Consider the following 11,906-nt stretch of genomic DNA (forward strand, 5'->3'; position numbering starts at 1 on the left):
ACACACTAAACTACATTAGGCATGGTCTGAAAACACTATTGCTCCTCAGGGTACGATAACCCCTTGCCTCTCTGGTCCCGCAGACGGTTTTCCTTGATCAGTCCATTTAGTAGGGAAATTGCACGGGTCACACATTTGCATATGATCCTGAACCACACAGTTTCCCTGTCAACAGTCATTTGCCTTGCATGTGGTCTTCCATGAGGAGCTGGCAGACATGGATATTACGTTGGAGAAACATTATGATGTAGCTCATGTACTACAAAGCCTGCGTTCTGATTTAAAATGCAAACCCAAAGCACCTAAAGACATGCAACAAAAACACAGTGCTATAAAGAGGAAATAAAAGATAACCACACTGAATATCTTGCATACACCAATACACCGCAGGACATCTGAATGTTTGCTGTTGTTTCTGGCATCATGAATGGTGGACCCAAGGTTTCCCAGCGTAGCAGCAGGCGTCCCCAGGTAAAGCACATGCACCCCGCCATCCACCCCGCTGCCAGGTGCCATAGAAGCAAGATTTGGTCATAATGTCATCAGTTATTGGATCAGTGTATAGGAAATAAAATGAAGTGATTGTCATTGTGAAACACAGCGCAGTACATGGAGACATGAAGAAACGTGTCCTCTGCGTGTAACCCATCACACTTGGTGAGCAGTGGGTAGCCATGACAGGCACCCAGGATGCAGTGCGTGGGGACAGTGCTTCGCTCAGCGACACCTTGGAGGTTTGGGATTCAGGTCTGCTTCCTTACCCACTAGTCCACCACTGATCCTATGGATTTATGTTTGACTACTGGAAGTGCTGCATTTTGTATTTTCAGAAGAATCAACAAGGACAATTTAATATTCTTTTATTATTTAAAGCCGGAATACAAATGAAAAAAAAAAAAAAAACCACACAGACACTGACCCCATTAATCAAACCCTTGATAAAAATGCAAACGTGAGAAGATGCTGAAACATGACGTCTTAGCTTGCATTCCTTTGCACTTAAATCAACCTTTCAAAGCTTGTACCAGCATGATAAAATCCAATATATTTAAAATACACTTACAATTGTAGTAATAATTGTAGTAACAAGTAATAGCCGATGTATTACTGTGGTTCAATTGGCTTTAAAAAAAATTATAATAAAAAAAAAAATATATATATATATATATTAATGGGAGGAAACAAAATAAGTCCAGTTAGTAGCTTTTCAAACCAAAAATCGTACGCACGATTTTTATTTACCCCCCCCCAAATGAAAAGACCTTTACATGCAAAAGACCTTTCCCGGCAGGGTAACTAAGGTAGTGAGAATACTGTGTGTAAATTTGACTCTTTGCCTTTACTGAAGCTTACTTCCATTTCACACCGAGTATTAGAATACTGTAGTCGTTTAAAGTGGTGACATTATAATATATCCTGAAGAGAAGTAATCTGCAGGACCACTGAAACAGGGACCGGCAAAGATTTCAGTACGTGGTCAATGTGGTACATTTAATTATGTATTTCCTATTCATTAGGGCACTGTAATATACAGTATAACTCCAGTTCACATCGCAGAACAATTGGCATTTTACCCTAAAAAACACACACACACACACACACACACACACATTTGCTCATTTGTAAACAGTGTTAGGCTTATCCAGTCATTGTAGTGAAATTCAGTCATTGTAGTGGATTAAATAAAAGGACCACTTCTAAGCTATATATTGGCAAAATAAATAAAACTTAAGATAAAATATATCTGTACAGGATGGACTGCAGCTTTCAGTAGTGTTTAAGTTTATACCAGACTGTGTGTGTATGTGCGCGCACACACACACACACACACACACACACCCACACAGGTGTGTGGGTTCAAAACAGACAATCAGGAGATTCAAACTCTGATTGATCTTCCAGAGGTCTAATCAGTCAAATCAGAAACGTTAACCATGCCAAAAGACAGCAGCATGGGGACACTTCAGGTTACAGAAACTAAAAACACACGGCCACACACACACACACACACACACACACACTACAAACAAAGATACACTGTTGCACACACAGTGGTTCTCAATTACCTAGAAGACATCATAACCCACGACCACTGGGGTCTTTGGTGCGGTGCTCCTGAACAGAGCCTGCTTCCAGTTCATGGACGGTAATATAAAATCAGCCATCCACACGATCACGGCGCAGCAGCAGTGTGTAGCAGTGGACCGGCGGGGCCTTCTGGGAGCGCGGAGCCCGGAACGAGGCTTAAGGCTGAGCTACATCTGCTCCACAGGCGCTCCTTCCATTTTAGGTTGAGGATCGAAGTGGATGGGAGTGACGTGGGCAGGTTTCTTTATACTGAGGAAGGGGAAAGCGAAATGAGAAAATTCTAATGGTGTTTTAATGACCAAAAAATATAGAATCACATGACTATTTACAGGGTGGGTCATTTATATGGATACACCTTAATAAAATGGGAATGGTTGGTGACATTGAACACATTTTATAAGTGGTCAGAATAAAGTTACGTTAAAACCAATGTTTTTTCTTGTGAAATTATCAATTCATTTGATGTGTCACATGACCCTCTTCCTAAAAAGTTGGATCCAAGATGGCCACTATGGTCACCACCCATCTTGAAAAGTTTCCCCCCTCACATAAACTAATGTGCTACAAACAGGATGTTAATATCACCAACCATTCCCATTTTATTAAGGTGTCTCCATATAAATGGCCCACCCTGTACAAATAAGAAGAAACCAGAGTGCAGCACTGGTACGTACGAGTAGGGGGAGATGGGAACTGCAACGACCATAACTTGGTTCTTCTTTCTGAAAAGACGCCATAAACCTTTGTGGTAGCCCCGCACGTCCAAGTCCCACACATGGAGACACTAGAGGCAAATAGACACACTTAGAAATCACACACCATTTTTTACTTTTTTGTACTCGCTATCCACTGGTCCCACCTTGGCCAGTTCAGTCCACGTGCTGGTGTCTGTTTCCTGCTCCATTTTGATGTACATGATGTACGTCTTTCCCTCAGTATCTGGGATAAATGAATCTTCACAGGGATTTTTACTGTGGTCCAGGGTTTCTGCATCCCTAACACAACACACACAGGTTTATGAAAAAAATCAACCCACTGTTTTGCATTAGCAAACCAGGCATGCCATAATAACCTGAACTCATTCTTATGATGAATGTTAAACAACTCCATGGCATCCCCGCATGAAACAGTTTGCAGCTTTATTGCTTACCTCAGCAGCGTCTGAATCTCCACCTCATAGGCATCTTTCTTCAGGCTGGAAGGAAGGTGGAAACATGTCTTTCAAATCGAACGGGCAACAAACAGGACCAGAGATAATTAATAACGCTGACCCTTCCAACACACTTATAACAGATGGCGCATCACTCATACCTACCCGTCTACATTTTTTAACTGCACGTTTGGCACAGTGTTGAACTTGTGTTTCTTAAAATAAACTTCCTACAAGACAAAAGAAAGACCATATTAAAAATAACCTGAGCTAGTGTCAAACCTCAACATACATTGTGCATTTAGATTAATGGTGTCATTACTAACATGGAAGTATCCGTTCATGTTGAGGCCAATGATGCCAAAGTGGTACGATCGAGAGACATCAGGGATCACGCACTCCCGCCCTTTCCTCTGTTCTGGCATGCGCATCCACATGTCCCAGTCCCACAGCTACAGAACACGAGGAACAGGAAACGGCTCATTAAAGTACAAATCTATTCTGAAGGCAAATGGTTGAAATGAATCTTTAAATGATTTGCTATCCATCCATTTATGGACGTTTGGAAGCATTGCTCTTGTACCTTTTCAGGAGTCGGCCATTTAGGCTCCAGCTCATCTTTATACAAACTCTTCTTCAGCACCCAGGCCAGGCCTGGCATACTCTCCACCCTATAAAGCAGAGAGGGGTCCTCCGCTGTGTGTTCATAGCCCTACAGAGCAGACAGTGAGAAAAGCCTTAGTGTAGAACTTCTCCAGACTTGCTGTCGCTCTGCACGTACAGTTTTCTATGGCAAATAAAGAAACAAACCTGGTCGTTCCATGCAGAGATGCAGTAAAGGCTCTCATCTTCATTTAAGAGATGGATTGTCTGGCTGAGAAAACTGTAAAGAAAGTGCATTTTTACATGAATTTCGTCTGCTTTGTTCATTTATCATTAAGAATAAAGATTCTCGAACCCAAACATTGCAAATATTCATCAAGATGTAATCCAAGAAGTTATAAACAATGCCATTTGCATAACAAAATGCAAACAGATTAAATCAGCTAAAAGTTTAATTTAAATCAATAGGCAAATAAATGAACCTTGATCCATGCTCATTAAATTCACAAAATGGCATGATGAAGAGTTTCTTTTGTTTCCAAAAGACTTACCTCATACCATGTAATCAATTTGAAAAATGACATAGAAAGCCCAGTCAGACCCTTATATTTGTAATTCAGCAAAAACATTTGCTGACATTCCCAGGGGTATTTTGTGGAAAACCACTCTAAAAGTGGCCACTGTGTTTGGGTGAGGCCTGAAATAGCTGTTTAATTATTTTTTACAAATGAAGATCATTTAAAGTGATTATAAATGATGTGCACCATTAAAAAATATGTTCTCTCTCCATCTGACAATGTGATTATGGCCTCCATACAAACTCCCAATTATCTGCTTATGAGCAGTTCTGAAAACAGCCTGTTTTTGAACATGGGTTATCAGTTGTAAGCTCTCCATCTGCCATACAACGTTATTCATTAATTAATAATTAAATTAGACCTTGGATATTGTTGTCCTGGCCATGTGGTTTGAAAAGACATGCACAATAGAAAACCAAATTTAGATATACTGTACCTGCTGTGAAGCTGCAATATGGGTGCCATAATGAAGGCTTATGTTGCCCTCTATGGGACATTATTTTCTACTACATCACAAACAAGAAGAGGTGGCATACCTGAAGAAATCTACAGAAATGTCCAGGTCTTCTTCAAGAACTATGGCAAAGTTAGCATCCTAAAAAAAAGAAAGCAATGCATTTTATTTCCTATTTGATGTTGTTTTGATTGAACTGTCCTCATCCTTTGATCATAAAATTTGTTTGTGTCAGAAATCAGAATGGTTTCTAGTTCTTAATCTATCCATTTTTGCTAATGTTTCATTTTAAAAAGAATACTCACTGGGTGAAGATTGAAAGTTGCGGTCAGGCTGGCCTTGTAGTGCTGTATTTTGAGGGGAAAACTGTCAGTGTTAGCAGTTTGTCTAAGAACAAAAGAACATGTAGAAAAGCAAAAAAAAAATTGCTTCCATAAACAGCTGACTGGGTTTCACCTGTGAAACCCGGGCATTTTTAATGCTGATGGGGGTGTGCTGCACCCCTTTAAGGCCAAAGAGCTCTACCACATCCATGGGCTCCTGTAGAAAACACAGAGAAAGACAAACCATGAGATGAGTCCAACATACGTTTTGCTCTAATCCAAACACAGTCACACAACTGCCACCATTATGTGGATCTTTAAACTAAATTTGGAAAAGATGGAAAAACAGCCTGAATACCTCATAGTACCCATCAATAAAGACTGTGATCATCTGAGGGTTGACACCGTGGGAGGAGAGAAGTGACCGCAACATCCTGAAAAACATAACGTCATGCAATAAGAACAAAGACTGTGGGGAAAGAATGGGAACACAAACACATTCAACATGGAACCATGATACCTTAAATGGTATAATAATAGCCATAAGATTTTGTTATCTTAAATTAAAATGTAACAGACATTTTGGAGGAATTGCAATTTCCTCTCAGATCCAGATCATACCGGTAAAGGTAATTTGGTCTGTTTCCAGCTATAACAGCCACAGGAACGGTGTAAACATTGTTGTTGGGTAGCTAGACGGGGTAAAGAGAAGATATTGAAAATCAGCAGGATAAAGGGATTAAATGGCACCGAGCCGTTTCACAATCTACACAAGTTTCACTAGTACAATGACTCACTGGTTCTGGGTTAAACTCGATGGGGGCAGGATCCTTGCAGCTACATATGCTGCCATAGCCCTCCACCTTGCTGCAGAAGAGCTTCCTCCTGCGGTTCAGCTCTGTGTCGGCCCAGTGGCACTCCGCCTCTGGCAGAAAGAGAGGGGAGGTTTATATGAAATGTAAGAGCAGGTGGCGGCCGTTCCAGCTGGCTGAGGTCAGACAGACACCTTCAGAAGCTGTGAGCTGCACCTCAGTCTTCAGCAGCACAGGGTCACCCCAGGTGGAGAGTGCCGGTGATTTGGAGTGCTTCTCTCCATACACCTGGCCTAGAAAGACATAATTCAACAGGACATTAGTGTTTTGTGATCCTTTAGATAAATGGCAACAGTTCATCTGCATTCAAATAATCAGACGGATATAATGTTGTGCTGGATGAATTAATTTATTTCTTTAGAAATAATGAAAAGTTCACCTCCTTTCTTAACCACTAAAGTCCACATGTCTCTCCAGCTCAGGTTTATGGATACCTGGCTGCCCAGGCCCTTCAGCAGATTTTTTGCAGCATCCTTTAGGTGAAAGGTTCCCTCATCCTACAGATTACACAAAGGACAATGTGTGGACACTCAACTTGAAAAGCTCAACAAACACCTGACTGTCAGTGAGTTGGAGTCTATAAATGAATCTTTTCTGACCTTAATAGTGAAGATGAGAACCCTGCCTCTGGTCACCATGTTGAGGAAAAGAATCATGGCTTCGTCTTCATGAGGGGAGTATGTGTCAAACACGCGTTTGGCCATCACATGACCCTGCACATAGAAATGATTTGGGACAAATGTATTCTTTGTGCACCTTTTTGAGCAGAACTAGAAAGGCTTAGCTGCAACGGTCATTTAAAGTGCATTTTAAAAAGTATGAAATTAACTCAAATTCTATTGCTGTAAAGTTGAAGGCGAGTGTCTGACATACAGTTGCCTGGTTGAGGACGATCACATGTATGCCTCTGCCCTGCTCCCGCATTTCATCCTCAAGGACCTTATACAACAGAAGCAGATATGGCAAGGGTTATCAGAAAATATATATATGGAAAAAGAATTTTAATGAATAGCAAATTGCATGCAACTCACTGTGGTGCCATCCACTGCCACATACACCTTAGAACGACTAGAATAGACCTCAATATCCAGCACCTTACGACCACTGGACGGTCTTCTTGGCGTCTCCATGTTGGGTAAGGCATCGTCTATTAAAGAGTACGGGAATCAATAAAGTGTTAAACGTGTCTGGTTTGCTTATTGAACATTTTAAGCACTCACCATAATCCTGCGCAGCCTCTTCTTCGCTGGCCACCCTTCTGGTGTCTAATATCAGCTTGATGTTTACGATGACCGTTACCAGCAAGAACAGCACTGCACCGGCCTGCAAAGCATGATTTCCACACACGCTGAGAATGGTTTTAAGACGACTGATCTTTGGACTGACTGTGTAGACTCATGGGCCAACAACAACGTGGTAAAAGAAGACCACAAAGTTACATTTACGTTTGCGGCGTTTGTCAGATGTCCTTATGCAGGGCGACTTACAATCAGTAGTTACAGGGACAGTCCCCCCCTGGAGCAATTTAAGGTTAAGTCCCTTGCTCAGGGACACAATGGTAGTAAGTGGACCAGTGGTGGGGCAGTGGGGCATGGCGGTTAAGGAAGAGGCCCCGTAATCAGAAGGTTCGAATCCCGATCCACCAAGGTGCCACTGAGCAAAGCACTGTTCCCACACACTGCTCCCCGGGCGCCTGTCATGGCTGCCCACTGCTCACTCAGGGTGATGGGTTAAATGCAGAGGACAAATTTCACTGTGTGCACCATGTGCTGTGTATCACATGTGACAATCACTTCACTTTAAGTGGGATTTGAACCTGGGTCTTCTGGTTCATAGGCGAGTGTGTTACTCACTAGGCTACTACCACCCCTAGTTACAGGGCCCCTTGTGGGGTTTGAACCTGTGTTACTGGTTCATAACTTGTCTACTAACCCCGACACAATAGTAGTAGTTCCAGCTACCATTGTGTCCCTGAGCAAGACACTTAATCCTGAGTTAATCCAGGGCCGGCCTAGTGGGTAAGGAAGCGTATCCACACACTGCTCCCCGGGGGCCTGTCATGGCTGCCCACTGCTCACCAAGGGTGATGAGTTAAATGCAGAGGACATTTCGTTGTGTCACCGTGTACTGTGCTGCAGTGTATCACAGTGACGATCACTTCACTCCACTGTCCCTGTAACTGCGGATTATACGTCGCTCTGGACGAATGGTGTCCGCTCAATGCCGTAAATGTTGACAACACGTGCAGCAAATAACACGCGAACTAGGGTGATAGTAGGATGGTAGTAGCCTAGTGGGTAACACAGTCACCTATGAACCAGAAGACCCAGGTTCAAATCCCACTTACTACCATTGTATGTAAATGTAAATGCATTGTGTCCCTGAGCAAGACACTTAACCCTAAATTGCTCCGGGGGGGACTGTCCCTGTAACTACTGATTGTACGTCGCTCTGGATAAGGGCGTCTGGTAAATGCTGTAAAGAGAAGCTACCTGGCACGCACGGCGGAGCGCCCTCTTGTTGCTCAGCTTGTACTTCCAGGCCAGGTACAGGCTCCGCTGCTGGCGGGGAATGAAGGGCTTGGCCCGGGGGTTCGGCGTCCACGAGTCCATCGCAACCGCTCGCACCCTCCCACTCCCGACCCGGAAAACCGCCTCCAACCGCAGCCGCTACTCCATCGGCGGGGGGTTCAGAGCCGGCCGCCGGACACGAGGCTGCGTCTTCGACCCATCGTCGTCTGAAAGCGGCGGGGCATGCGGCCTTTATCGGGCTTTAATCGGCCAGCTAATCCTCGTAGCACCGACGTCGCAGCTCGCTACTTACCTTGTATTACATTAGCGCGTCTCAGCTGGCTAAGTAAAGTATTAATTCCCTCGTATACGCAGCATGAAATACCATCGGTGTTTAAATACTAAAAAACCTGAGCCAGTATTAAATAAGAACAGAATTATACATAGAGATTTACTAACAGTCCTCTTAATATAACTTAGCAAACGGCGGATAGGCGGCGGCGGCGTTGAAACGTCATAAGCAGGCGACGGAAGTCACTTCCGGTATCGATTAAGAAGCGCGGCGTGTCGAACGCACGTGTGGATGTTGTGATGCCGATACAGAAACGAGTTTACGTTCCATTCTTCTCGTTTGAGCATATTTTTAAATGAACCATGGTTAATTTGAGGAATATGAGTCTTTACTCTCACACCAAGGACAACGAATACTTTTATTTAGATTTGTTTTATGTTCACAAATGAAATGAAATGAAACCCAGCAAGAAAACATCATGCCAAGCATCATTCAGTTATAATTAAAAAAAAAAAAAATAATAATGACGACCGATCCTTTAATACAAAAACAAAAAATGTGCAAGGAAAGGTTTGCATATACACGATGAACAAAAATAATGCACACAAATGAACATTTAGCAGTTGTTTCGACAGGCTCATGCTTTTACAATAGGAATGTGGACAGATAAAAATATGTACATGACCCAATTATGAATGACCATTAAAACTCCAGTTAGGCTTCAAAATATCTAAAACTTTGTTAAAATATAAAAATCGCTGTACACAATAAAAAGTAACCACAGTCAGCATGAATTGAAGCAGCAGTTGTCAGGGGCTGGATTCATCTACCATGAAGAAAGATAAATTGAATGTGTGTGTGTGTATACACTGTGAACAGGAATGTTCCCGATGTAAAAATGAAAATCCCATAGTGAATTAATGACTAATATTGCTGCGTTCTCATTATGGCTTCAGTTTACTTGTCTCACTGCTGTGAAGTGCAACCTACCCTCGTCCAGCAAGTTGTGGAGGCTCAGGATGTAAAGGGAGTTGTTTTTACAAATATTGAGCACTTCCCCTGCAGTCCAGGAGCATTTTGGCGTCTCCGGCTCTACTAGTACACAGGATCCTTGAACACTCTGGAAACACAAAGATAAAAACATTATTGCACCATCGAAGTCTAAGCAATTAAAGAGTAGGGTTGTATAGCACAAAATGGGAAATATATATGCATATCTATTTTTTTTTTTTTTTATGAAGGAAAGTTACCTGAAGGTACTTAAAACGAAAATTGTCATGACTACTACAGAAGTGCTTCTGGAAAAGCATGGCTAGGCGGCCTTGAATCTCTTCAGACGTCCATCTACAGTCAATCGAAATTCGTGAAACTAGCCCAACCAATGCAAGCTGTTCCCTCTCCTTCCTTGTGGGTGCATAATACAAGTCATCCCTGGCCTGGTAGGACCCGTACGGAAGGCATATGACATCTTTAACAAACAGGCCACTTTTCTTTGCCGTTGATGAATGCCACTTCATTCTCTTCTCTTTCTGCTGGGAGAAAAGGATGGAATTCGAATGTGCATTTTTCACTGCGGCGTGTAACATCGGGGATACAAAGTACAGTTTACAGAGTACAAATCAATTACAATACGGTCATTGTCCGAGATCCGATTCTTTAACCACGACATACACTCTCAACAGGCCCAGACGGGATTCCCAGGAACCTGGTCAGGTCCCGGTCCGGTGGCGGGAACGTATCCATCTCAATCTCCACGCTGACGTCGTTGTGTCCTAGATGCCCATCCGCATCTCCCTTCCATACAGGTGATAACTCAGGGTAGATCTGTGGTACTGCGCTTGTTGCTGCTTTTTTCACAGGATGAACATGCAAGTGTTTTGCTGTATTCTAAAGACAATAGAAATGATTATTTAAAAAAAAAAAAAAAAAGCTGCAGAACAAAAACAGTACAGGAACACTAATACGGACTATTTGCAATCATAAAGAAGCCCCGTTTCATTTTTGCAATCATCAGCAACAATGCAACCGTTTGCCTTCGAACTTTCCCAGCAGAACAGGAAGGATTTACCAGCGCTGAGACCATGTCCTGCTGTCGGCCCTGCCGTGCGACAGGCCTGCCAAATAAAGACAACACCTTCATCTCAATGGTCTCCGCAGCCTCCATGGGTCGCGCTGCCTCGACTCTACTCATCCCCCTCCAGCGGAGCGCCGAGACGAACTGAAGCAGACGAACATGCTCCCGACGACCCCATCGACGACCCTTTAATCGACGCAGAGGTGACGAAAGCTCAGTTCAGTCGTCAACCCCCCCCCCCCCCGATCGACTCGTCAACTACCTTCTTCTTCTTCTTCTTCTTCTTCTTCTTCTTCTTCTTTAGACGTGATTTAAAGGGCGATGATTGGATGATTGAATCGCACGCGCCCATTGAATCCTGATTGGATGACACAAGTGTGGGCAATTAACGCCGATCGATTAACTCGATCTTTCAGAAAGGACGCTGCTCTGATTTGTCGTCGAAACCCTTTAACGTGCGAGTCTTACGTAGCCGAGAATGGCTTTTTTTTTATTTAAACGCGTGCGGACTTTTTATTTTTCGTTTTATGACGCTGAAACCTGTGTTGTAAAACGGAGTATATTCAGTACCGTCTGTACTGTAAACACCTCGGAATTGCGTCCGGTCGGGTTTGCATTTACATTTTTACATTTGTGCCATGTGGCAGGACGCCCTCGTCCAGCGCGACTTCCAACGTGCTTTCATGTTACCGTTAATGAAGTAATCGGTTCCGGACTCAAATCGTGAATACGATCATTTTATTCACTCGGTTGTAGCGTTTCCCCCCCCCCCCCCCCCCCCCCCTTGCTTAATACAGTCTTCAAGAAAGTTACAAGTTAGTCTTAAGAATTCTCTAAAGAGGAAGGTCCTTTCAGCTGCCGTCAGCCCCCTGCCCCTTGAGGACAAATTGTAATCTGGTCCCCATGCTTGCATAACAAGCATTTTGAGAAATGTCAGCAACTTAGTGCGATACGCTTACACA

General features: G+C 43.2%; 2 protein-coding genes across 4 annotated transcripts; both read right to left on the minus strand.

The window, feature by feature from the left end:
* Positions 1-904: 904 nt before the first annotated feature.
* On the minus strand, positions 905-9,096 carry pomgnt1 (protein O-linked mannose N-acetylglucosaminyltransferase 1 (beta 1,2-)). 2 transcript variants are annotated; one of them, XM_029000433.1, is made up of 22 exons: positions 8,892-9,096; positions 8,561-8,805; positions 7,289-7,391; positions 7,100-7,215; positions 6,942-7,007; positions 6,668-6,781; positions 6,448-6,565; positions 6,203-6,301; positions 5,994-6,121; positions 5,818-5,888; positions 5,555-5,630; positions 5,330-5,413; positions 5,179-5,220; positions 4,956-5,014; positions 4,049-4,121; positions 3,822-3,950; positions 3,565-3,690; positions 3,404-3,468; positions 3,239-3,283; positions 2,948-3,083; positions 2,763-2,872; positions 905-2,337 (listed from the first exon to the last, which is right to left on the minus strand). In XM_029000433.1, the coding sequence occupies exons 2-22, from the start codon at positions 8,678-8,680 to the stop codon at positions 2,256-2,258; spliced, it is 1,962 nt and encodes a 653-aa protein (XP_028856266.1). In that variant the 5' UTR covers positions 8,681-8,805; positions 8,892-9,096; the 3' UTR covers positions 905-2,255. The 2 variants fall into 2 exon arrangements, with proteins under 2 accessions (XP_028856266.1, XP_028856267.1); XM_029000434.1 differs by having other exon boundaries at positions 8,561-9,096.
* A 409-nt stretch (positions 9,097-9,505) lies between these two features.
* On the minus strand, positions 9,506-11,133 carry LOC114802162 (uncharacterized). 2 transcript variants are annotated; one of them, XM_029000861.1, is made up of 5 exons: positions 10,939-11,133; positions 10,542-10,757; positions 10,121-10,399; positions 9,861-9,990; positions 9,506-9,696 (listed from the first exon to the last, which is right to left on the minus strand). In XM_029000861.1, the coding sequence occupies exons 1-5, from the start codon at positions 11,059-11,061 to the stop codon at positions 9,680-9,682; spliced, it is 765 nt and encodes a 254-aa protein (XP_028856694.1). In that variant the 5' UTR covers positions 11,062-11,133; the 3' UTR covers positions 9,506-9,679. The 2 variants fall into 2 exon arrangements, with proteins under 2 accessions (XP_028856694.1, XP_028856693.1); XM_029000860.1 differs by having other exon boundaries at positions 9,506-9,990.
* Positions 11,134-11,906: the final 773 nt, after the last annotated feature.

The sequence above is a fragment of the Denticeps clupeoides genome, chromosome 13 (genome assembly GCF_900700375.1).
Source record: "Denticeps clupeoides chromosome 13, fDenClu1.1, whole genome shotgun sequence".
NCBI classification, from domain to species: domain Eukaryota; kingdom Metazoa; phylum Chordata; class Actinopteri; order Clupeiformes; family Denticipitidae; genus Denticeps; species Denticeps clupeoides.

Bases quoted from the DNA above. Each gene is read 5' to 3' on its own strand.
- pomgnt1 (XM_029000433.1), bottom strand. From the start codon at position 8,680: ATGGACTCGTGGACGCCGAACCCCCGGGCCAAGCCCTTCATTCCCCGC. The intron at 5,221-5,329 runs GTGAAACCCAGT...CTCAAAATACAG, and splicing joins AAAATGCCCGGGTTTCACAG to CACTACAAGGCCAGCCTGAC. The intron at 4,122-4,955 runs GTATGCCACCTC...CTTTCTTTACAG, and splicing joins ATTTCTGTAGATTTCTTCAG to TTTTCTCAGCCAGACAATCC.
- LOC114802162 (XM_029000860.1), bottom strand. From the start codon at position 11,061: ATGAGTAGAGTCGAGGCAGCGCGACCCATGGAGGCTGCGGAGACCATT. The intron at 10,758-10,938 runs GTAAATCCTTCC...TATTGTCTTTAG, and splicing joins AGGACATGGTCTCAGCGCTG to AATACAGCAAAACACTTGCA. The intron at 10,400-10,541 runs GTATGTCGTGGT...TTCTCCCAGCAG, and splicing joins CGTCTGGGCCTGTTGAGAGT to AAAGAGAAGAGAATGAAGTG.